The following is a 24,664-nucleotide window of genomic DNA, read 5'->3' as shown; positions in this document are numbered from 1 at the left end:
CTAGCAACGTTCAAGACAGGGGAGGGGAGAATTGGCAATACGAAATTGGGATGGGAGAAAAATAAGGAGAAAAAGTGGATAAAAAAAAAAACGTCTTTGTTAACTTGTAGAAGAAGATGACAGAAAGGCAGCCTTTGGTCGAGAAGAAACAATTGTAAAACAAATTCAGTCGTTGTCATATGATGTTCTCAAATCAATAAGTAATGGTGTTTAATAATAATCATGGTGATTATGGTTTTTGCCATAATCGAGCAGCACCTACACAGCATGCGTTACTGTTGGGGACGTGTTGTTTTGAGTGGGTTTGACATCCTGCAGCGATGCTTTCTCTGCGCCCCTTTATATCTCTCTCTGGGATTGAGATCACAGTCGGGACCATTTCAATAACGCTGCTTCACATGTTGTGAGTTATCATTTTCTATTGATTATCTATTGACGTCTGTGTTTCTGTTCAATATAGTCCGATTTCCCTACAAGTGAGCTTTTACTTTTGGCACCATTTATTTCTTATCTGCCAACACTGTTGCTCTCTGCGCAGCCTACTAGGCAGAGTGTACGGGGTAGTTTGGAGATTCAATTAACACATTCTGCACAGGAGTGTCGGTCAGGGACATTAAATGAACACACAGGAGTCTTGATGTAGGATTTTAAACCATGGCCACGGGTTAGTGGCCTGTTCGCATTGGGCCTCCACTACATGACAAGACCAGTAGCTATAGGCCTATGTTTTGACCCAGGATGAGAATACATTCCCTATTATTTGCTCGGTAGCTTAGAGGCAGATGATGATTGTGCTTCCACAAGGATTTAGAAGATTGCTTTTTAAAAAGCCACCCTGATCTGCATGGGAGTACTGTGCAGTTCCATCCCTCAGCCTAGAGATGGCAGGCTGTTCCATTTGTTCAACCTGTTCCCCGTCCAGAACTAAAAAAGCTCTGCCAAATCAGCTTACGGGACACGCCATGGTGGTGGTGGTGTATCACCGGGCCCGGGATGCCACCAAGAGGCGCTACAACTCCACTTTTTACGCACAGCACCGCGGCAGCCATCGATTGCCCCCCCCCGCCGCCCCTCTATCTCCCTCCCTCTCTCTCTCAGTCAGACCTAACACACAGATCCATGAATTTCCTCTGGTGGTGGAGGTTTCTGGCTCGGCCGACAGAGAGAGGGATGGATGACAACCACTGCAGGGAGAATAGAGAAACCTGAGCGCAAGAGGGGGAGAGAGAGAGAGGCATGCATTGCAACCAAAAGCCGTGCCTTGAATAGAAGCGGCCATTGCGCACGGGAATAAGAAGCATGCTCGGATTCTGAAGGCGGCTTCGAGCCAATCTAGACGACAACGCCGATGATAAAGGGTGGGATTGATATACAGGACGCCGGTAACCGGATAGTATTTCGCTTGGAGCTCCGCTAACTGATCCCAGGAGGAGCCAGCCCACAACCCACTGCCCCTTGGAGGGACGCGCACTGGAGGGACGCGCTATTGCTTTCTGCCGGGTGGATAATGATATTATTATAGGGACTGGATGATCGGGATGCGCCTGGAACAACAAGGCAATAATGGACAGATAGCATAATATTTAACCTTTGCTCAATGTAGCCGACACGTTTATTTTATAACATAACGATAGATAATATATATATTTGCATACTTACTCCTCGGTCGGACAAGGCCGACGCTTTGTTGTGTCTTTCTTTTTAGGGTAGATATTTCCATATACCCAGCCAGGGTTATTATCTAACGTGGGCCTTACTTACTTGTCAAGGGAGCTGCTACACTTCTGCATCAATGTAACACATTATTCATAATATCCGCTCCGAGGATCCTTTGAAGAGAGACACAGAGAGAGAGAGAGAGAGAGAGAGAGAGAGAGAGAGACAGACAGACAGACAGACAGACAGACAGACAGACAGACAGAGAGAGAGAGGGGGCGACGCGGACTTTGACAGCTGCGGTGTCGGCGAGGAGGAGGAGGGCTCTGACTCCCAGGCAGCGCGTCCTGGATCTCACTTCACTGCGGATCCCTGCGGTGCTCCGACGCCGGGGACCGAGCGACCATGGCCGGCTTCATACCGGGTCTGCAGCCGACCAACCATTCTCAGGAGAAGGAGTTCGCCCAGGCATACGAGGATGTCCTGGAGCGATATAAAGGTAAATGAAAACGACTCACTAAAGGAAGGGGAGAGACTGGGGGGGGGGGGGGGGGGGGGGGGGGGGACTGGGGGGGACTGGGGGGGGGGGGGGGGCATCGTGTGTGTGTGTGTGTGTGTGTGACTTGATCTCTGGCAAGACAAGAGCGTATAGTTTCCCAAATGTCATCATCACCTGGACTGTTTCATTGTTTACATTTGGGATACAAAAAAGGCTACCTGTCTGTGTTGCATTTGGCTGAAGTGGCTGCGTTCCCCTCCCTGCTCGAATCGCAGACGTCAAAGGAAGCTGTTATGAAGTGAAGTCCCATAGAGAGTCAACGTCGTGGTGGAATTTTCCTCACATGGCACCATGTTTGCCCCATGTCTGGTAAACACGAACACACTCATTTGTAGCCGCCTAGGTGATGAAAAGCTTGGTTTGTAATAATAAATAAATAAATGCCTAAACTTCTTTGGTGGAAGAACACAGCAAGCCACTGCAGAAAGTCTCTCTCACTCTCTCTCTCTCTCTCTCTCTCTCTCTCTCTCTCTCTCTCTCTGTCTTTCATTGTTACCTTCTCAAAACAGCAGCAATACCACCACCACCAGCATTGCAACTTGATGTTTTATAATCCCACTGACAGGGGCTTTAAAAATGAATGCCTCCACAGAAATTGACCGTGGTGTGTGTGTGTGTGTGTGAGAGAGAGAGGGAGGGGGGGGGGGGGGGTTGCCACAGCCGACAGCCAATCGACTGGGGTCACATCTGTGGTGCTGGCATTGATGAAAAGAGGGGGCCTTTAATTATTGATTATTCTAATGAAACCAGACTCCTTGGGGTTTGGAAGACTGTGTGTGTGTGAGAGAGAGAGGGAGAGAGAGAGCATGTGTGTAATGCACTTGCTCGTGTGTGTACCCAGCAAGTGTGTGTGAGAGAAAGAGAGAGATATATCCTAGTAATGAGCAATTAGCAGTTGTTTGACTGTCCTACAAGCTGCAGGTATCTGAACAACAACAAGGCTCACCACCACCACAGAGGAGGGAATCTGTCCAGGGACATTATTACAACAAGGGGCGTCTTCTGCTGTAGCAACACATCATCATCACTACAGGCCCTGGTGTTGTCCTCGACCGAATGCATTCAAAATGACACGCGACGGGAGCCGAGAGCAAAGTCATCCTAGTAAAACCACACCTGAAAACAAAGCGTTCCGGCTCCTCGCACACACTCACATTGCAGTGTTTTCAGGCAATTTTTTTGTGACACGTGGTGGTTTGTAGTTTGTACCGATGTGTGGCTCACGGTTCTTTAAAGTGTGTCGGCTATACGTCCTCGATGTGTGAGAGTGAGAGCGCTGCCTCTATACCCACCGGCCACAGTGATATTCCAAATAACTGCTTTGGTAATCGCTGTGTTATACAGCCCAGGGTGAGGGTGGGACGTCCCATCACATCCTCTCTCTCTCTCTCTCACACACTCTCTTGTGTGGTCTCTCTCTCTCTCATGCTCCCTTTTTCTCTCTCTCTCTCTCTCTCTCTCTCTCTCTCTCTCTCTCTCTCTCTCTCTCTCTCTCTCTCTCTCTCTCTCTCTCTCACATGCTCTCCCTTGCTCTCTCTTTCTCTCATGCTCTCTCTCTTTCTTTCTCTATCTCACATCACAGAGAGCCAGGGTGTGTGTGACTGTGAGCTAAATCACAGTCCATTTCGAAGGCTGTAGCAAATGGGTCTGATAGCTCCCTATTAAAGTGCCATTTGTCGCTCACAATCCCAGTTGAATCTTCACAGTTGAGGACCCGGGAGCACTAATCGCTCTCCTTCGACAAGTGATATACTGTCTGCGCCCTAGAGACGTTTACTCCTGCGAGAGCTGATATTGAGAATGATCTATTAACCCCTTCACTACCACACCTACAGAAGGTTAACCTTTCACTACCACACTACAGACGGTTAACCGTCTAGTGTGGTAGTGAAGGGGTTAACCTTCTGTAGTGTGGTAGTGAAGGGGTTAACCGTCTGTAGTGTGGTAGTGAAAGGTTAACCTTCTGTAGTGTGGTAGTGAAAGGGTTAACCTTCTGTAGTGAAAGGGTTAACCCTCTGTAGTGTGGTAGTGAAAGGTTAACCATCTGTAGTGTCGTAGTGAAAGGTTAACCGTCTGTAGTGTGGTAGTGAAAAGGTTAACCGTCTAGTGTGGTAGTGAAAGGGTTAACCGTCTGTCGTGTGGTAGTGAAAGGGTTAACCGTCTGTAGTGTGGTAGTGAAAGGTTAACCTTCTGTAGTGTGGTAGTGAAAGGTTAACCTTCTGTAGTGTGGTAATGGAAGAGTTAACCGTCTGTAGTGTGGTAGTGAAAGAGTTAACCGTCTGTAGTGTGGTAGTGAAAGGTTAACCTTCTGTAGTGTGGTAATGGAAGAGTTAACCGTCTGTAGTGTGGTAGTGAAAGAGTTAACCGTCTGTAGTGTGGTAGTGAAAGAGTTAACTGTCTGTAGTGTGGTAGTGAAAGAGTTAACCGTCTGTAGTGTGGTAGTGAAAGGTTAACCTTCTGTAGTGTGGTAGTGAAAGGTTAACCTGCAGTGTGGTAGTGAAGGGGTTAACCGTCTGTAGTGTGGTAGTGAAAGGTTAACCGTCTGTAGTGTGGTAGTTAAAGGGTTAACCGTCTGTAGTGTGGTAGTGAAAGGTTAACCTTCTGTAGTGTGGTAGTGAAAGGTTAACCGTCTGTAGTGTGGTAGTGAAAGGTTAACCGTCTGTAGTGTGGTAGTTAAAGGGTTAACCGTCTGTAGTGTGGTAGTGAAAGGTTAACCTTCTGTAGTGTGGTAGTGAAAGGTTAACCTTCTGTAGTGTGGTAGTGAAAGGTTAACCGTCTGTAGTGTGGTAGTGAAATGTTAACCGTCTGTAGTGTGGTAGTGAAAGGTTAACCGTCTGTAGTGTGGTAGTGAAATGTTAACCTTCTGTAGTGTGGTAGTGAAAGGGTTAAGACGCAGAGTCGCAGACATTCTGCTGGAGAACCAGGTCTGGTGGCAGCGCTGGTCCCGGTTCGGCAGACCAGCTCCTCCTGACCAGCGCTGGCCAAAGTAAGGCCCCGCGGGCCAAATATGGGTTCTCGCGTCATTCCTTTGGGCCCTCTGAAGGGTTCCAGAGTGTGATCGCATATTCTGTTTGGTCTGCTTTGATGCGGTTCAGTTATATTTGAGGAATGATTTTGAAAAAAACTCATAAAATCATAAAATGATTAAGAATACCTTGACGTAGGACCTAAGACGCTGTTATTTATTTTTTTGTCAATGTCACATTTATTGGTCCACTATCCATTTTGTTCGTAGGCCCTTGGCCCTTCAGTTCTAAGGAACCCTGCTCTCTTCCTTTCTTGTTCATAATAACCTGAAAACCAAAACTGCTCCCAGAGCAGCTATACTAATCTGTAGGCTGGTAAAGATATGCCTCCTAAAGTGTGTAAACGGAAGTACAGGAAGTACAGGCTACAGGCTTTCCGGTTTCGACAAAACAATTGTAGAAAGGTGTGAAGTGCACAACATTTCCTCGTTTAAGCCACTGCAACGGCTTTGCCTGAATAATTTACTACATGACCGGGACGTTCTAGCTTGTTTGCCGACAGGATTCGGGAAAAGTTTGGTCCGTTTGGAGGCAGCTTCCAGGGGAAGTACATACACCGGAAATTCTACCCCATACACACTTTCGGCCGTAGTTCTTTACCAGGCTTTATCTCACGGAGGAGATAAAACTGGGATTCAATGAGGTTACCTAATCTGAGACGTCTGACGAATCCCAGTGATTGGCTCATACGCATCTAGCTTCTGATATAGGGAAGCTAGATAACCTGATGTCGGGTCAGCATTGCCCTCCTCCTGAGGTCCTTGAGAATACATGCTCAGTTCCTCCTGAGGTCCTTGAGAATACATGCTCAGTTCCTCCTGAGGTCCTTGAGAATACATGCTCAGTTCCTCCTGAGGTCCTTGAGAATACAGACTTAGTTCTTCCTGAGGTCCTTGAGAATACAGACTCAGTTCCTCCTGAGGTCCTTGAGAATACAGGCTCAGTTCCCCCTGAGGTCCTTGAGAATACAGACTCAGTTCCTCCTGAGGTCCTTGAGAATACAGACTCAGTTCCTCCTGAGGTCCTTGAGAATACAGACTCAGTTCCTCCTGAGGTCCTTGAGAATACAGACTCAGTTCCCCCTGAGGTCCTTGAGAATACACGCTCAGTTCCCCCTGAGGTCCTTGAGAATACAGACTCAGTTCCCCCTGAGGTCCTTGAGAATACACGCTCAGTTCCCACTGAGGTCCTTGAGAATACAGACTCAGTTCCTCCTGAGGTCCTTGAGAATACAGACTCAGTTCCTCCTGAGGTCCTTGAGAATACAGACTCAGTTCCTCCTGAGGTCCTTGAGAATACAGACTCAGTTTCCCCTGAGGTCCTTGAGAATACAGACTCAGTTCCTCCTGAGGTCCTTGAGAATACACGCTCAGTTCCCACTGAGGTCCTTGAGAATACAGACTCAGTTCCTCCTGAGGTCCTTGAGAATACAGACTCAGTTCCTCCTGAGGTCCTTGAGAATACAGACTCGGTTCCTCCTGAGGTCCTTGAGAATACAGACTCAGTTCCTCCTGAGGTCCTTGAGAATACAGACTCGGTTCCTCCTGAGGTCCTTGAGAATACAGACTCAGTTCCTCCTGAGGTCCTTGAGAATACAGACTCAGTTCCTCCTGAGGTCCTTGAGAATACACGCTCAGTTTCTCCTGAGGTCCTTGAGAATACAGACTCAGTTCCTCCTGAGGTCCTTGAGAATACAGACTCAGTTCCTCCTGAGGTCCTTGAGAATACAGACTCAGTTCCTCCTGAGGTCCTTGAGAATATAGGCTGTTCCTCCTGAATATTCATTCATAACGACCGGAAATATCACAACCAATCTCTTGTTTATGAATTCTACTCTGGCGCTATTGATTTACCGCCGCCAGGCCTGCTACTGTACCCTGGGAATAATAATAATAATGCTGACTAATCTGTTCTCCGACTGCCATGCTCAACCCGTTTTCAAACCGTAAAATGACGTTGGAACAGTTGAGTCACCCTGCAACACTGTGGAGCGTCTCCGCTTCCAGCTTCCAGGAAGAGAAACCACAGTTATTCTCCTGGTCCAGAGCTCGTTATAGCGAGGGGCTTCCAAAATGAACACTATTTTTGTCCATCTGGGTTCCCTTTGAACCCTTTCACTGCCACACTACCACACGGTTAACCCTTTCACTGCGACAATACACAGGAGGTTAACCCTTTCACTGCCACACACAACAGCAGGTTGACCCTTTCACTGCCACACAACAGCAAGGTTAACTCTTTACTTACCGTCAGTATTAGTGATAGTAAAGGGTTAACCTTCTGTAGTGTGGCAGTGAAGGGGTTAAAAGGGAATCGTGTCGGCTCCTGTATCTCAGTGGGTGGAGCATGGCACTTAAACGCTGCCAATCGACGGGGGTTCGATTCCCACCGGGGCCCACCCATGCTGAGAGATGTATGCACAAACAGCCTTATTCATTCCCCTGAAATAGACTTTTAGGTTGCATTTGGGAGTTTTAGGTTGGTGTGTTTACCACGGCGCATACTATTCTTTGGCAATGGGATATTCATAGTATTCTCTCTGCCATACAAAACACACACTCGCTGGCTATCTCAAGCCCCGTCCTCTTTTCTTCATCCTCCAATCACGGCTGTCGCTTCCCTGGTACAGAATGGTCCGTTGTCCAGGTGTGACGATAACTTTCTGGCGAGGCCTTGTGACCCCTCTATTGGGGCTGAGCAGTTTGGGAAAAAAATAGAAAATGTTGTGATTATTTTCACTGATATTGTGATATGATTTGTGATATTAGAGGGATTTTTTTCTTTTATTTTTTTTTTAAGCGTCATTCTCATCTTCATTGAAAAATACATAAACATTTGTGGCCATCTGTACCAAACAAAGGTGTTTTCCTAGGTCTGTGTAGAACACAATTTGTAGGCTGGGACATTTCCGCAGCACCGCAGCAAGACTTAATTTTAGAACGGCATTTTCGACACAGATTCCCGCCTTTAAACAAACATGGCAGCCCCCTGCGATCTGGAATACTAACCCTAACGTCTCAGCCCTCCTCTCCACCTCGGACCTCGGTCACATGCCGTCCTGTCTACCCGCAGCTTCTGGCCCGCGGCGTCTGTTTACCGTCAACCTCAGACACAATGTCACAGTCTGCCCCCCCCCCGCGTGTCTTCCAGAGTGACCGTAACCCTATAGGACGCTGCTTTCATCCACTCACTATAGACCTTGTAGCCGCCGGTGACACCGCGGTGAGACACTGGAGGCCACAGTATGAGCCCTTTGAAGGCCGCTTGGTTGCCCTTCCTGTAGCAGTGTATTCTCTTTCTCTCTCATCCTCCCTGTAGCTATATGCAGCAGCATGGGTTTATACTAGTGATGCATGATATATCGGCCGCCAATATTATATCTGCCGATATGGCCGTTTTTTTACACATCGGTATCGGTCCGATATCAAGATAGGGCAGATATTTAAAAAAAAAAAAAAAAAAAAAATTGTACATGTTTTGGCCTTAAATAGATTCAAAATATCAGTCATTTCTGAAAATAAGTTACAAAAGTAAAAAAAATTATGCGTTTTGGAAAATAGCTCTATTTGATTATCATAAAAAAGTGTTTTCTATACAGAGATATCGACATCGGTAAATATCGGTATCGGCCAGAACAGCAATATTAATATCGGTTATCGGTATCGGCCACAATTTTCACATCGGTGCATCACTAGTTTATACCACAGCGATCTTGACCCTTTATCTCTGTATCCTGTGTGTGCGTGTGCGTGTGTGTGTGTTGGTCCTTCATCTGTCTGTGTCACTTGTAGCAGTTCTGCTGAAGAATAGAGAGAGAAATGTGAACTTGGTGCTGTGCTCGCAGGGTCACTTAACTGAAATTGGAGCAGGACATTCAATACAACTTAAATCATTCAGAAGGGTGTGTGTGAAGGGTGTTTGTGTGTGTGTGTGTGAAGGGTGTTTGTGTGTGTGTGCGTGTGCAGAGGCTCAATAACAATGACAGGATATACAATAATGGTGACTGGGCTAGCATGTGGAAAAGCAGAGGCGTGAGTCATGAACACACACACACACGCATGCATTAATGAATTTCAAACCTTTATTTAAACTCGAAAGGCAACTGAGGTCAAGTGTACATACAGAAATTAGCAAAAGAAACACAGCATTATAAAATCATGGTCAGAGGGGAGAATCCCAAGCTTTTGTGGAGTTCATTCCATGAGCTAGGGGGCGTCATGCAGATTTTAACCCTGTTCCGAGTTTAAGGACCAGCCAGTCATTAGAACGGGTTCCAAAATCCCATTCCAATAATGATGTAGTATAAGGAGGTAGCTTACCAATAAGGGCCTTAAAAATTAACAACTAACCGTGTTTGTTGTGCCTCTCCGTCAGAGAGGACCAACGTACCTTCTCATAAAGGACACAGTGATGAGTGTCGTATCTTATCATTAGTGATGAATCTGAGGGCAGAGCGATAGACAGAGTCCAGGGATTTAAGGGTTGAGGCCGCAGCATGCCTATAAATTACATCACCATTGTCCAGGACTGATAAGAAAACTGCTTCGACAACTCTCTTCCTACTAATCAAAGGAAAGCTGGTTCTGTTTTCCGATAGGAACATGCATCCCATTCCTCCATGTTGGAAGAAACGAAGGTTGTTATATGAAAAACAATGGTTGTCATGGAAATTATATCAACAAATATTACCTCACCAACAATGACAAATGACTGGATCTTGGTAAACAAGTCGCAGACAGTCGAACAGTAGTGTCATGCTTTTACTTTGTTTTACCTACTTTACCACAGTGGTTACAGCCATGTTGGAAGAAGGAGGAGGAGAGCTACACAAACAGTCCACGCTCTATTGTGGCATGTTGATGTTGACACAAAATGAGACCCAGGCCTAACGGACCCGTCGGACCAGGCAACAAAGAACAACAGTGGCCTCGCCTCGCACGGAATGTCTGTGTAGTTCTCTTGTCTTCCAGCATGGCTGCCTGTAACATAGCAACCATTGTTTTGTACATGGCAATGCAAGAGACGACGGTTGCTATGTGCAAACCTACGGTTGCTATGTGTTGATATATGAGAAATATAATATAAACATCACTAGTAATGTCATGCTTTCCCAGTGCTTACCTACATTTATCTACTCTACCACTGCACAGACATTAGGCGATTACTTTTGAAGAAGAAGAAGTCTTTATTTGTCATGCAGCAACACACGCATGTAAGATGAGCGACACACAGGAACACACACACACATGCATTGGGTCGAAAGAAAGTGGTTACCAATGGTTACAGCAGCCATGCTGGAAGAAGGAGAACTACACACACATTCATTGGAAGTTCAGGACCTCGAGGAAAACCCATAGCATGACTTTTCTCTTTACAGAAATAGATATCGGTAACGTACCAATCATACGTGTTTGTGTGTGTGTGTGCACAGTTAACGGGACATACACACTCCCATGACCTCAGACCAAGCGCTGCATTTAGACGTCCTTTCTCCTGTTACCGCCCCCAAGTGATGTCTGCCTGCCATCATACTTGTGTGTGTGTGTGTGTGTGTGTGTGTGTGTGTGTGTGTGTGTGTGTGTGTGTGTGTGTGTGTGTGTGTGTGTGTGTGTGTGTGTGTGTGTGTGTGTGTGTGTGTGTGTGTGTGTGTGTGTGTGTGTGTGTGTGTGTGTGTGTGTGTGTGTGTGTGTGTGTGTGTGTGTGTGTGTGTGTGTGTGTGTGTGTGTGTGTCACTTGTTTACCCTTGAAGCTGGCATGTATCAGTGGAGCAATTACCTTTTTATTGTCCTTCTAGATAAATATTTTGACTGTTCTGTCTGGAGCACACATATACACACACGCGTAACGTTAACGTACATGCACATGTGCAACACACGTGCACGCGCATATAGAGAAAATCTGAATGACACATTTAGACTCTTAGCTTAGCACAGACCCCCCCCCCCCCCCACACACGCACACACACAGGGCGGTGACAGTAAGTGGAGGGGGGAAGGGGAGGGGGGGGGGGGGGGGGGGGGGGCAGCATGCAGAGCATCAGGAAGTGTTTGGAGTTGTGTGACTGCTGACATCCCACATTTCTATGGAACACAGGAAGTGGCAGGTCAGCGGAGGCCTGCTCTTCCTGTCTCTCCTGTGTGTATATGTATGTATGTGTGTGTGTGTGTGTGTGTGTGTGTGTGTGTCTGTTACCGCTTCTCTCCTATAGTTCTCCATTCGCCCTGCTTTTCCGCTGCCTCACAAATCCCATTAAAGTAGATCTGTTGTCACTTTGAATATGCCGTCTGTCTGCCCTTCTGCCCGTCTGACTGTATAGAAACGCTGTGCTTTGACTGGAACACAGTTGGAATAAAAGGATGTCTTAAAGTCACAAGTGGTTAACGGTGGAAAAAGGGCCCTAAGTTGTTCCACTGTGGGGGGGGGGGTCATCGAAACCACCTCTGGTATTTGGACTGAGTGGCCCAGATGAGGTGTGGAGCAAGAGCAGCAGGAAGGAGGGATAGAGAGCGAGGCAGAACGGCGGACGATGAACAGGAGAGCAGGAGGGAGAGGGAGAGATTGCAGGGTTGGGTATCAAGAACAGAGTCCCGGTTCCGACAGGGTCGATAGTAGTATATACCGGACCCAATCATGCACGGCACCGAGATGAGTACCGAGTCGACGTTGTGAGGATCCTCTTTTATAAATTGGAAACGTTAACGGAACATGAAATATTTTCACGAAACGCAATTTTACCTTTGCATTTCTTCATGTAGCCGACGCTTTTATCCAAAGCCGCGACTTACAAGTTCTGTAGTCAACAGGAATGGTATACAACTCTTTCAGCCAAGAGAAACGATGATCAAACGGTGCTGAAACTTGGGGTGCTGCAATATTGAGTGCATGGTAGTCGAGACATATTAGTATAGGAGGATGAGTGCATGGTAGTATATAGAACAGTAAGAAGGTTAGTTTTTCTTTTAATGCAGTATCAAGATCAACATGAACAGGAAAGAGAAAGCGGCTCATTCCCGTCATAATGACCACATGGGACGACGTCTAGTCTACCGGTGTGAACAGTTCATCAGCCGCCCTCTGGGTCATGATGAGTGACCAACCTTTCCACAAAATCTTGTGCAAGTCTGTAGTGTGTGAACCCATTTGGAAGTTATGCGGTCACCAACAATGTCACTGACCCTTAGCTGCCAGAGTTGTACCCTTCCTTCCTGCTGACGTGTCGTACAGAACTTGTATGTCGCTTCGGATAAAAGCGTTCAGCTAAATGACTAAATGTAAATGTACATGTTTTGCGATAGGCCACTCCCACCGCCACGCCCCCTTTGAGCCAATTGGCATGAACACACACACACACACACACACATGACAATGTCAGCCTCCTATGGCGAAAAAACTGTGGCCGCTAGACAGAGGGTGGAGAATCTCGTGGACCGACCCGGCCGAGTGACCTATAGTAGAGCTGCTATAGTATAGATTGCAGCTAAATAGATGAAGAAAGGTTTTGGCACCGTTTTTTTTAAGAACCGGCATTGTTTTAAAAGTATGGGTTTTGGCACCGGAATCGCGAAAAAATTCAAACGATACCCAACCCCTCTAGAGAGAAGTGGCGACCGAGAGGAGTGTAGGAGGAGAGGGTCAGACCGAGAGGAGTGTAGGAGGAGAGGGTCAGACTGAGAGGAGTGTAGGAGGAGAGGGTCAGACCGAGAGGAGTGTCGGAGGAGAGGGTCAGACCGAGAGGAGTGTAGGAGGAGAGGGTCAGACTGAGAGGAGTGTAGGAGGAGGAGAGGGTCAGACTGAGAGGAGTGTAGGAGGAGAGGGTCAGACCGAGAGGAGTGTAGGAGGAGAGGGTCAGACCGAGAGGAGTGTAGGAGGAGGAGAGGGTCAGACCGAGAGGAGTGTCGGAGGAGAGGGTCAGACCGAGAGGAGTGTAGGAGGAGAGGGTCAGACCGAGAGGAGTGTAGGAGGAGAGGGTCAGACCGAGAGGAGTGTAGGAGGAGGAGAGGGTCAGACCGAGAGGAGTGTAGGAGGAGAGGGTCAGACCGAGAGGAGTGTAGGAGGAGGAGAGGGTCAGACCGAGAGGAGTGTAGGAGGAGAGGGTCAGACCGAGAGGAGTGTAGGAGGAGGAGAGGGTCAGACCGAGAGGAGTGTAGGAGGAGGAGAGGGTCAGACCGAGAGGAGTGTAGGAGGAGAGGGTCAGACCGAGAGGAGTGTAGGAGGAGAGGGTCAGACCGAGAGGAGTGTAGGAGGAGAGGGTCAGACCGAGAGGAGTGTAGGAGGAGAGGGTCAGACCGAGAGGAGTGTAGGAGGAGAGGGTCAGACCGAGAGGAGTGTAGGAGGAGAGGGTCAGACCGAGAGGAGTGTAGGAGGAGAGGGTCAGACCGAGAGGAGTGTAGGAGGAGAGGGTCAGACCGGCGTACGATCGCTCTCACAGTTGGATCATTACATCTGGGTTTTTACACGTGGCCTAGTTTTCTCTCTCTCTCTCTCTCTCTCTCTCTCTCTCTCTCTCTCGCTCTCTCGCTCTCTCGCTCTCTCGCTCTCTCGCTCTCTCTCTCTCTCTGCTCTCTCTCTCTCCCCTCACAGTAGAACACTGCTTGCAAGAACACAACCCCCTTCTCTCTCTCCCCCTCTGCTCTCTCTCTCTCCCCTCACAGTAGAACACTGCCTGCAAGAACACAACCCCCCTCCTCTCTCTCTCCCTCCCTCACTCTCTCCCTCACTCTCTCTCTCTCTCCCTCACTCTCTCTCTCTCCCCTCTGTCCCTCTGCTCTCCCTCTCTCTGCTCTCTCTTCCCTCACAGTAGAACACTGCATGCAAGAACACACCCCCTCCTCTCTCTCTTTCTCTCTCCCTGCCTCTGTCCCTCTCTCTCCCTCCCTCTCTCTGCTCTCTCTCTCCCTGCCTCTGTCCCTCTCTCTCCCTCTCTCTGCTCTCTCTCTCCCTGCCTCTGTCCCTCTCTGCTCTCCTCCCTCTCTCTCTCTCTCCCGGCCTCTGTCCCTCTCTGCTCTCTCTCTCTTCCTGCCTCTGTCCCTCTCTCTCTCTCTCTCTCCCTGCCTCTGTTCCTCTCTGCTCTCCTCCCTCTCTCTCTCTCTCTCTCTCTCCCTGCCTCTGTTCCTCTCTGCTCTCTCTCTCACTCCTCAATCATACAGCACTCTACTCCCTCATTCCCATTGATTATACTGTACTCTCACTTTCTCTGTCTCTGAATATCCTCCTCTTATCAAGCTCACTCCTCTGTCATACACTATCTGTTATGATAATAACAATAGGGTTTCCATTCTTAATCATTGCTTTTCTTTCATAGAATAACCACCTCTATTGCCCTCTCTTCTCTTTTCTCTCTCTCTCTCCTCTCTCTCAGCCCCATTCCCCCTTTAAATATCAGTTTTCTCCCACGACTCTCTTCTCTCCCTCTCGCGCTCGCTCTTTCTCTCCCTCCCTTTCATTCTCTCGCGCTCGCTCTCTCTCCCTCCCTTTCATTCTCTCGCTCTCGCGGTCTCCCGTCCCGTCCCGGGTCATTTCCTGTTTGGTCACATGCTCTTTAGTAGCACCCGACTGTGGTGGCAGGCCAAACCAATCGCTCGCAGAGCTGCAGCTCTATCCAGGGGCAGCCAAACGCTGATCCTCGCGCGGGGGGGGGGGGGCCTGAAGGGAAGATTAAACGCACACAGAGTCGCCGAGCCAACAGGAGCGCGCAGGGACCAATGAGCTTTCAGCAAAGGGACAACCGGCTGCTCTCTGGGCTCAGCTGGGAAGCCTGTGTCCACCCACAGCTGTGAGAGAATGAGACCCCTTGCCTTGGACACTTCTCTGTCTGCCAACCCCCCACCACTATGTATTTCTTTTCTTTCTCTCCTTCTCTCTCTTTCTCTCTCTCTTTCCCCCCACCCTCACTCATTACTTCCCCTTCATTTTCCCACAGTAAATCTCCCTATGCTGATCTCTTTCTCTTTCTCTGTCTCTCTCTCTCTCTGTCTCTCTCTCTGTCTCTGTCTCTGTCTCTGTCTCTCTCTCTCTCTGCTCTCAGCAGCAGTCTCTCTCCCCCTCCTCGGGGGTCTTGCATAACCAGTCCCCAGTTGATTTTTTGAAATATAATCAATACACTGCAGTGTGTGTGTGTCTGACGGGAGCAGTGCCCCCCCCCCCCCCCCTCTCTCTCTCTCTCTCAGAAGCACACAGGCCATGCATTCATCTCTTCTCTGCCCACATTCACAGCCGCCGACCGGGGCCAGATTGTAAGAGAGAAGGCCGACTGGACGACCCACATCGCTCTGACATTGGCAGGGCGCTGGACATGTTTCCTGTCCCCTTGTCAGAGGGGTCCCTGAATATTAAACATACTGTTCTAAATGAGAGGACGAACCGTGTGTGTGTGTGTATCGTATGTGTGTGTTTGTGTGTGTGTGTGTCTGTGTCTTTGGACACGCATGGTTTTGGAGTGATTGGGCAGCAACATTAGTCTAAGCACTTAAAAGGCCTGCACACAGCTCTCTCTCTGTGTGTGTGTGTGTGTGTGTGTGTGTGTGTGTGTGTGTGTGTGTGTGTGTGTGTGTGTGTGTGTGTGTGTGTGTGTGTGTGTGTGTGTGTGTGTGTGTGTGTGTGTGTGTGTGTGTGTGTGTGTGTGTGTGTGTGTGTGTGTGTGTGTGTGTGTGTGTGTGTGTGTGTGTGTGTGTGTGTGTGTGTGTGTGTGTGTGTGTGTGTGTGTGTGTGTGTGTGTGTGTGCAGCAGAGGTGTGGTGGGCTGAATCAATAACAAGTCTCTCCTGCAGAACAGAGGGACAAAGAGACAGAGGTGATGCTCTGACCTCTGTCTCACCACTGCCTCACTTAGGGGTGGGAATCACCAGAGGCCTCACAATACGATACTATCACGATACTTGCGTCACGGACGATACGATAGTATTGCGATACTAAATATATTGCGACATGCTGAGTATTGCGATATTAATATTGCGATATATTGCGATGCATTACCTTTTTTCAACTGCAAAGTAAAACTTTGTCAACATGTTTTATCTAATAAAATAAAGTTCAGTCTGTTCATCTCACTTTTATTGCAGAACATGGTATTTTCTCAAGCAGACAGGTGTAAACACTGTAATCTGTGTTGCATGTACCTGACAAACTGAACTGTTTGTATTACAGTCATATTCCAACTTAACTGAATGCACACGTGTGCGTGTGGACTACTGTACTATTACAGGTATTGAAATGAACAATGCAACTTCCTTATACAAATTTTTTTATTTTTTTTTTTCTTAATAAATAATTAAATATTGATACTTGGCGTCCCTGTATCGTAGGGCTGGGCGATATGGCCAAAAACGTTATCGTGATAAAATAATTTTCATATCACTCGATATCGATAATTATCGTCGATATACATGAAATAATTATTTCTGTCAAGTTTAATTAACTTCTTATGCCCGGCACCGGCGGGCTATTAATAGATAGACTCACTTTTTTTGCTGCGGTAGAACGAAGACGTCACTACGAGACGAGTTGGAGAGCTGCCGCGTGTCGAGCCAACCCTTTGAGAAGCTTTGTGGTCCCGGCTTGAATTCTCCATGAATGTGTCCATATAAATCCATTTTGTTAGATCCAACGAGCGAGGTACTTGCATAGGTAGTTGCATCAGTTCCAGGCGCAGCACGAACTTCAATGGTTCTTGTTCGTGGCTGTCGGCTGACGCCACCACTCCTTTCCGACTGAATGCGTTTGCATTCAGTGTACTCTAATGAGTGATAAACTTTTAGGTGATAGAACATGTTTGTTGTGTTCCCCGTTTTTGTTAGCACCGGTCGTCGACACAGTTTGCAGCGAACGCTGCTCTGATTTTTGTCCGACTTTAAAAAGCCAAAATGTGTCCATACTGCCGACGTCGAAACACCTTTCTTATTAACAATTTCCTCTACATTTGAGGCGCTAAGGCTTGCGGTGGCCGTAGGCGTAGGGTTGTCATCTCCTTCGCTGTCGCCATCTCCTTCACTGGAATTTTCATGCATTTTCCTAACTAGAGTTGCTAAACTAATCTCCTCGGAAATCGAAACCAAAACAGTAGCACATCTGGAGCTGTGGTGCGTAAGCGCGTCATCACGTAACGTAGCTCTATTCCTGATTGGTTGTTAGTGCGTGTGCTGATATCCAAGCTTGGAAAATCGATATATCGAAACTTTGCGACCACGTTTCATGTTTATTTCGAGGAAATAATTTATCGCGATAATTATCGTTATCGTTTTATCGCCCAGCCCTACTGTATCGATACAGTATCGCCACGCAAAGTATCGCGATACTACTACGTATCGATTTTTTCCTCCACCCCTACTGTCTCACTACTGTCTCTGTCTCACCTCTGTCCCTGTCTCTCACACACACACACACACACGCCACACACACACACACACACACACACACACGGCTCGTCCTCTCATTGGGGGGGGGGGGGTAGATTAATGGTGAGACTAGACTAGAGGTATCAACATGAAGGGAGACAGGATAGAGGGAGGGAGGGAGGGAGAAAGAAGAGAGGACGAGATGAGGTGGAGGTTAGACGGATAGAGGGATGGATGGAAAGAGGGATGGAGGGATAGAGGGAGGGAGAGGCAGAATGGGAGAGGTTAATGAATTAATCATGGGGTTTGTTGTACTATAGGGGACAGTGGCTACAGCCTGGAGAGCATTGATTTCACATGGCTGCACTGGACACAGGAGACACACACACATGCTCTCGCTTTCCCTCTCTCTCTCTCTTTCTCTCTCTCTCTCATCCCCTTTTCACTCTTGTTTTATTTCCATTGCCTTGGGAATGAGGATATCATTAGTTGTCTGTATTAGCAGGGAGGCACTAGCGACGAGATCAGCCTTGTGGGAACTGTCGCGGTACATTCTCTGGCTGGTAATTCAGCGATTAGCCTGTTCTCTCTGTTCTCTCAGTCTCATTGCCTTTGACGGCAAAGCCGCGGTAAGCCGCTCAGGTAGAGAGACCCTCTTTCAGGAAAATAAATGTTACTACTCACTCTCTCCTGTCATTTTTCAATGCAGATATTATCTCCCTCTAAGCTGCTAATGTAAGGGCGCCCTTTCAGGAAAGGTGTCGGTATCTCCGTCTCTCTCTCTCTAATCTAATCCCCATTTCTTTCTCTCTTCTCCCTCTTCCTTTCGTGTCTTCTATGGGGGGTTCTCCTTCATATCATTCTCTCTCTCTCTCTCTCCGTATTCTTGCCCCCCCCCCCCCCTTTCATCTAAATCCATCCTCTTCCATTTCTTTACCCCCCTCTCTCTATCTATATCTGTCTCTATCTGTCACTGTCTCTCTCTCTCTCCCTCTCTCTAGGTCTCCATCCCTTCATCCCCCCCTCTCTTACCATCCCACAACTGTCTCCTCGTCTGTCTCTCTCTCTCTCTCTCTCTATCTCTCTCTCTCTCTCTCTATCTCTGTATATTCTTGCCCCCCCCCACCCTTTAATCTAAATCCATCGTCTTCCATTCCTTTACCCCTCTCTCTCTCTATCTGTCTCACTGTCTCTTTCCCTCTCTCCAGGTCTTCATCCCCCCCTCTCTTACCAACCCACAACTGTCTCCTCATCTCTCTATCTCTATCTCTATCTCTATCTCTCTCTCTCTCTCTCTCTCTCTCTCTCTCTCTCTCTGTCTCTATCTCTATCTCTATCTCTATCTCTATCTCTCTCTCTCTCTCTCTCTCTCTCTATCTCTATCTCTATCTCTATCTCTCTCTCTCTGTCTCTATCTCTATCTCTCTCTCTCTCTGTCTCGATCTCTATCTCTATCTCTATCTCTATCTCTATCTCTCTCTCTCTGTCTCTGTCTCTCTGTCTCTGTCTCTCTGTGTCTGTCTCTCTCTCTGTCTCTGTCTCTCTCTCTCTCTCTGTGTCTGTCTCTCTCTCTCTCTGTCTCTGTGTCTCTGTCTCTGTCTCTCTCTCTCTGTCTCTCTCTCTGTGTCTGTCTCTGTCTCTCTCTCTCTGTCTCTCTCTCTCTGTGTCTGTCTCTGTCTCTCTCTCTCTGTCTCTCTCTCTCTGTGTCTGTCTCTGTCTCTCTCTCTCTGTCTCTCTCTCTCTGTGTCTGTCTCTGTCTCTCTGTCTCTCTCTCTCTCTGTGTCTGTCTCTCTCTGTCTCCTTGATGAAGAAGGGGGAGATGGTAGATCTATATACCCATCTCTCCTCCATCATCCTGACATGCTATCTATCCGTCCATCTATATTGTAGAGGTCTGGACTGTGCTGAGTGACCGGACCCTATTGCAGGGCTCTGGCTCGGGCAACACCTGAACGGAACCATAATCAATGTTATTAACACTATGGGTGCCGGCCAGAAATCCGGAAAATGACTGTGGATTGCCAGCGCTATTTGTCTATGGAGAAATTCCCCTTCTTTGCAGGGCTATAACTTTTTAAATTCTATTGCTACATTGCCATTATTAGGGCCCATTCAAAGTCCTATATGTATTGTTCATTGTGTAGCAACGTTAAACTTTTTCATTCACATATTCATAGTAAAGTATGGTCTAATGTATAAGTATGTTTTCATCTCTTTCTGCAGCTTTCTCCAGAACGTGATATATAGCCCCAAATGCATTATATTGATGATGAAATACAGTTTGATGGCAATCGGGGCGATATAAAAAATTTCAATTGGACGTACTTCTAGAATGATCTACGTATGATCTGATGATGACCGGATGGGCGGGGGATCGTTTATAATTCCGTGGGCAGCGTTATATCATTCATCTAGTGTGGGTGATATGTTCATCATAACAGTTTATATGGAATACGATCAAAAATAACGCTGAATCTTACCGTATCCTCCTCGCGCTGTTGGGCGATGAGCGTGGAACAGTCATTTACCTATTATGGTATGTAGAAATATCGGGTCCATTTCCAGCTTGTATAATAGTTATAACTCCTTCAAGCACTGCAGACACAAGTGGTTTCCTTTCGACGGGTTTATTAAAGGCTTGGTCCTCCAATCCACCGTGAAAACTTAAACAGAAACATATACGTTGCGTCAGGTCAACACAAACAATAATATACACGATATGAAAACAATACATCAGAAAAGCAAAATACAAACAAACATTAATTACCTCGTTGGCTGCATGCTACATAACAAAGGGGTCTTGTTCTTCTGTTCTTGGTAACAGTCTTAGTGGTACACTACACATAGTCGTACACTCTTCGAATCTAGAGAGCCTGTACAACTCGTCTCTGTCCTGCTGCTTGCTCGCAGGTGTTTTAATGAGTCCCAGTCTCCCAACATCCCTGCCGCTTGCTCGCAGGTGTCTTAATCAGACCCAAATGTAACAACACAACAGCAGCCTAACGGGACACCACATATGACCAGACGTCAAAATGAATATATTATAAATTGTAGCAAATTAAATAATAAAGAAAATAAGAAATGAAACATAAATACATTCTCAAATATTACACTTAAACTGAAATAACATAAATGATGAAACCATATAATGGCCACAGTTACACTCCCACCAAATCGCACACACGTGGGATTTCTCTGAACATAATTTGGTTATCTTCTAAATTAAATATTTCTTGTGGTCATTCAGCTGCTAGTTGTGCCCCTCCTGGGGACTTGTACAGAACTTGTAAGTCGCCCTGTATAAAAGCGTCAGCTAAATGACTAAATGTAAATATTATTATTAACATAAGTTTTAGGCAAAACATTAAATTAGTCTGCTTCGAGTAGCGTTATAACCTTCTGTACAGGTATCAAGGAACACTTTTAGTTATAGGTTTACCTTTTAAGGTGGTGTCACTCACCAGCAATTTAAATTCTCTCACCCTACCATCTGACCCCGTGTATGGCCCTTAAACATAGACATGTAAGTAAGAGACCATATCCTTTGAGATCCTTCCTTCCTTCTCTAACATGGATCGGACCAAAGCAGTCTATGCCAAGCGGTCTATGCCAGCGTAAGTGAAGGGTGGAGTTGCTTCCGATCTTGTGGTAAGTCACCCCCTCTTTGTCCTTCAGTACATCTTCTGTACTTTCTAAACTTGACACATTCCGAGAATCTCTGTAGGCGATCCAATGATGATCTGTTTTCCTTTGCTTTAGTGTTGCACACAAAAGCCTTGTGGAGTTCAGGATCATCTTCCTTAATTTCTCCCACCTTGAGTTCTCCGACAGGTCGTTTTTTCTTCTTTTTTCTTTTCCCTTTTCTTTTCCTTTCCTTTCCTTTGAATGGTAACGGTATGTCGTAGTGACCATTGTTCTTTTGCGTGATGGTCTCTCTCACCTTCGACAGGCACTTGATATGTTCTTGAGACACAGGGTCATGTTCTCCAGTTCTTTCTGAGAAGTCTGATTCAAGAACTTTTATTTATGTCTGAGGGAGTCATTTCTTTTACTTGGGTTCGGCTCACATAGTGTACTTCAGTTTTGAGATTAACAGAACGTTTCACACCTGCTGTTACTCGTCTCAATACTATGCGATGGCTGATTCCGATGTCGTCGCCGTAGTCTACGCAGGGATTCCCATGGCCAACAATACTCCATCCAAGGTCTGTACGCTGTGCATAAGGCTGACTTTCTTCGCCAGACACAACTTCCCTTGGAAGCAGGGCTTGTGAGCAGTCGTACCCAATGAGCAGACCTACTTTACAGTCCTGCATAGGTGCAATCTTTCCTTGGAGGTGCTCTAGATGGGACCACGCTTTTGCAGTTCCATCTGTTGGTATGTGTGTTCTGTTGGCTGGAATGAAATCCCGAGTATAGACTGGTGGTAACAATATCTTCTTACCAGAGTAAAAGCCACGGATCTGTAAGTTGTCTATTCTTTCAGAGCTTACTACTGTGGTTCTTGAGGTCATAGTAGAGAGCTTGACTTTGACCTTGACTTTGGTTGATTCCAACGCTTCTGCTACTTCCCTTATAACAAAGGTTGTGTCGCTTTGAGAATCCAACAGAGCGTAAACAAGGACTTCTTGTGTTGGTTGATCTGTGGATGAAAGCCAGACAGGAATTATTGCAGTCGTTTGTGTGTTAGCTTCATGAAGTATTACTCTATGTGAAGTAGAGTTTGTGGTTGTTTCTTTGCATTGTGTCGATTGAGGTCTTTCTTTGTACCATTGTTGACTTGTACTTGGCTTGTCTTCATTTAGCTTGGCTTGTGGTGGTCTTTGTCCTTCTTTGGCTCGCTCCTCATGCAGACATGTAGGATGTTGCTTGTGGCACACGTCGCACACATTCCTACTGTTGCAGCTCTTTGAGTAGTGACCAGACTTGAGACAACCAAAGCATAGCTTTTCAGCTTGAACAAATGTGATTCTGTCTGTAACAGGTATCTCCATGAACTTCCTGCATTTATGCAAAGTATGCCCGTACTTCTCACAGAAAATGCATGTTATGATGACAGTCTTTTCATTGGAACATGTGGTCAGTGCCTTCGCTTCAAAGCTTTGATATCTTGGGCTTTTTGGTTTTTCAGTCTCACCTTGTTTTAGTGACTGTAGTGATGTAACAGGGTTGCAGGCAATTTTTGCTTCTCTTGTCAGAAACTTTACAAATTGGCTGAAGGAGGGGAATTGGTTACGCTCTTCTTCTTCTTGGATAACCATCCTGTTCCATCTCGCTGTTAGCCAATCAGGCAGCTTTAAAAGAATTTTCCTGTTTTCATTACAGTCATTTAAAATGTCCAATGCCTTGATGTTGACCATGGCAGCCTCACAACTCCTGAGAAAGTCTGCAAACTCTCTGAGCTCAAAGCTGTCCTTAGATCCCATCTTGGGCCATGCTTGGAGCTTGTCTCTGTATGCTTTTGCTATTGTAAAAGGATTACCATATCTCTCCTCCAAAGTCTTCCATGCTGCAACATAGGCAGATTTGGTTCCGAGTAAGAAATAGCCATCAAGTGCTTTCTTAGCTTGTCCACTTACATACCTACGGAGGTAGTATATCTTCTCCTTATCTTCAATGCTCTTCTGATCAATCAGTATTTCAAAGGAAAGTTTCCAGTCATTGTATTTCAATGGGTCCCCACTGAATGATGAAGGTTCAGGAATTGGAATTCTGTTGACACTCAAAGCACCTGCCAGCATCTTAACAAGCTCTGCTGTACTGTCATTTGAGGAGGTGGTCACAACTTGTGGTACGGGAGACGTATACAGGGACAGAGGACTTGTGGGAGCAGGCACTTTGTTGTCTGCTACCCTCTCATGTTCTAGTACGTCTTTCCGCTCTTCTTCTGTGGCCTCCACTTGATCGTACACAAGGATTCTTGCTTGTGCTGCATTAAGACCTTTCACTGCCTCCAAATGCTGTATCTTTCTCCGCTTTTCCTCCAGAGTCCTTTGTATAGCTCCATGTTCTTCTTCCAGTTGAGCTTTAATTTTAGCTTCCTCTTCCTCTTGTTCTAAACGACGCTCTAAACGACGCTTTATGCCTGCTGCCTCTTGCTCAGCTATCTTCTTTTTAGCTTCTGCTTCTAGGCACTGCATTTCCAATTGTTCTTTTTCTTGTTCTTTTAACACTTCCAGAACAGCTTGGCTTGCAGCAGCATCAGCGACAGCATCTCGTCGCTTTACAGAAGAACTGCTTGAATGCACTGAGGTGCCTTTTCTGGAAGAAGTGGCAGAACCAGATTTATAAGCACTTTTCCTGGAAGAAGTGGCAGAACCAGATTTATAGGTGCTTGAGTCAAAGAGAGAGCCTGCTTCTGGCCACTCTTTCTCTCCTTCTTCTAACACACTTCCCCCCAGTCTAAATGTGGCTCTGGACACAATTATCTCAGAAATCCCTGCACACAGATCCACTCTTAGACGCGTGTCCTGGTCTGGAGTTGAGATGTCACGTAGTTCATCATAAATATGCTGCACATCATTAGAAAGACCTGTGACATCTGTAATGATATCAGTAAGCAGCTCATTAGACAAATGTTCTGTTGATTGTGATAACGGACCTTTAGAAGATTTAACTTGTGTCCTCCATTTATTGTAAATGTAATTAAATCTTTGTTGAAGCGCTTTGATCTTATCCTCCTGCATTGCTTTACCCTTCTCTGTTAGAGTTCTGGTTCTTTGAGATCGTTTTGGTACCTCTTGCTGGGCTTCAGCACCTTCTTCCTGACCTTCTTCAGGTCGGTCTTGGGAATTTGCACTATCCCTAACACTGTCCCCTACTTCAATTGCAGGCCTAATTGGCTCTGTCATTGTAAATCACTACTTTAAATTGACCAAAATTTGTAAAGAAAAAATAGTAAATACACCTTTAAACCTTTAGCCTGTTTTGTACTCAAATTTGAATTAAATGCAGTACTCTCCGAGCAAATCAAATTGCTTAATTCAATTGGCTTTCAAAATAACCTCCATATATATATATTAAGCACTTCAGAACGCTTAGGAACATAAATATTAGATGCCAATAATAGCCTTCACCTATAAATTATACGTGCTT

The 24,664-nt window shown here is 46.5% G+C and overlaps 1 protein-coding gene across 1 annotated transcript in view; it reads right to left on the bottom strand.

The window, feature by feature from the left end:
• Nucleotides 1-24,664, bottom strand: part of macf1a (microtubule actin crosslinking factor 1a) — a gene marked incomplete at its 5' end in the record, with an annotated part of 316,154 nt that overhangs the window by 175,353 nt on the left and 116,137 nt on the right. The window contains 1 exon segment of the mRNA XM_084311883.1: nucleotides 12,818-13,662. Within this exon segment, the coding sequence (XP_084168009.1) occupies nucleotides 12,818-13,662 (845 nt within the window).

This window comes from Notolepis coatsorum (genome assembly GCF_963971535.1).
Source record: "Notolepis coatsorum genome assembly, chromosome: 4".
Lineage (NCBI taxonomy): Eukaryota > Metazoa > Chordata > Actinopteri > Aulopiformes > Paralepididae > Notolepis > Notolepis coatsorum.
Note: the sequence above shows the minus strand (reverse complement) of the source record. Positions and strands in the feature narration are given on the sequence as shown.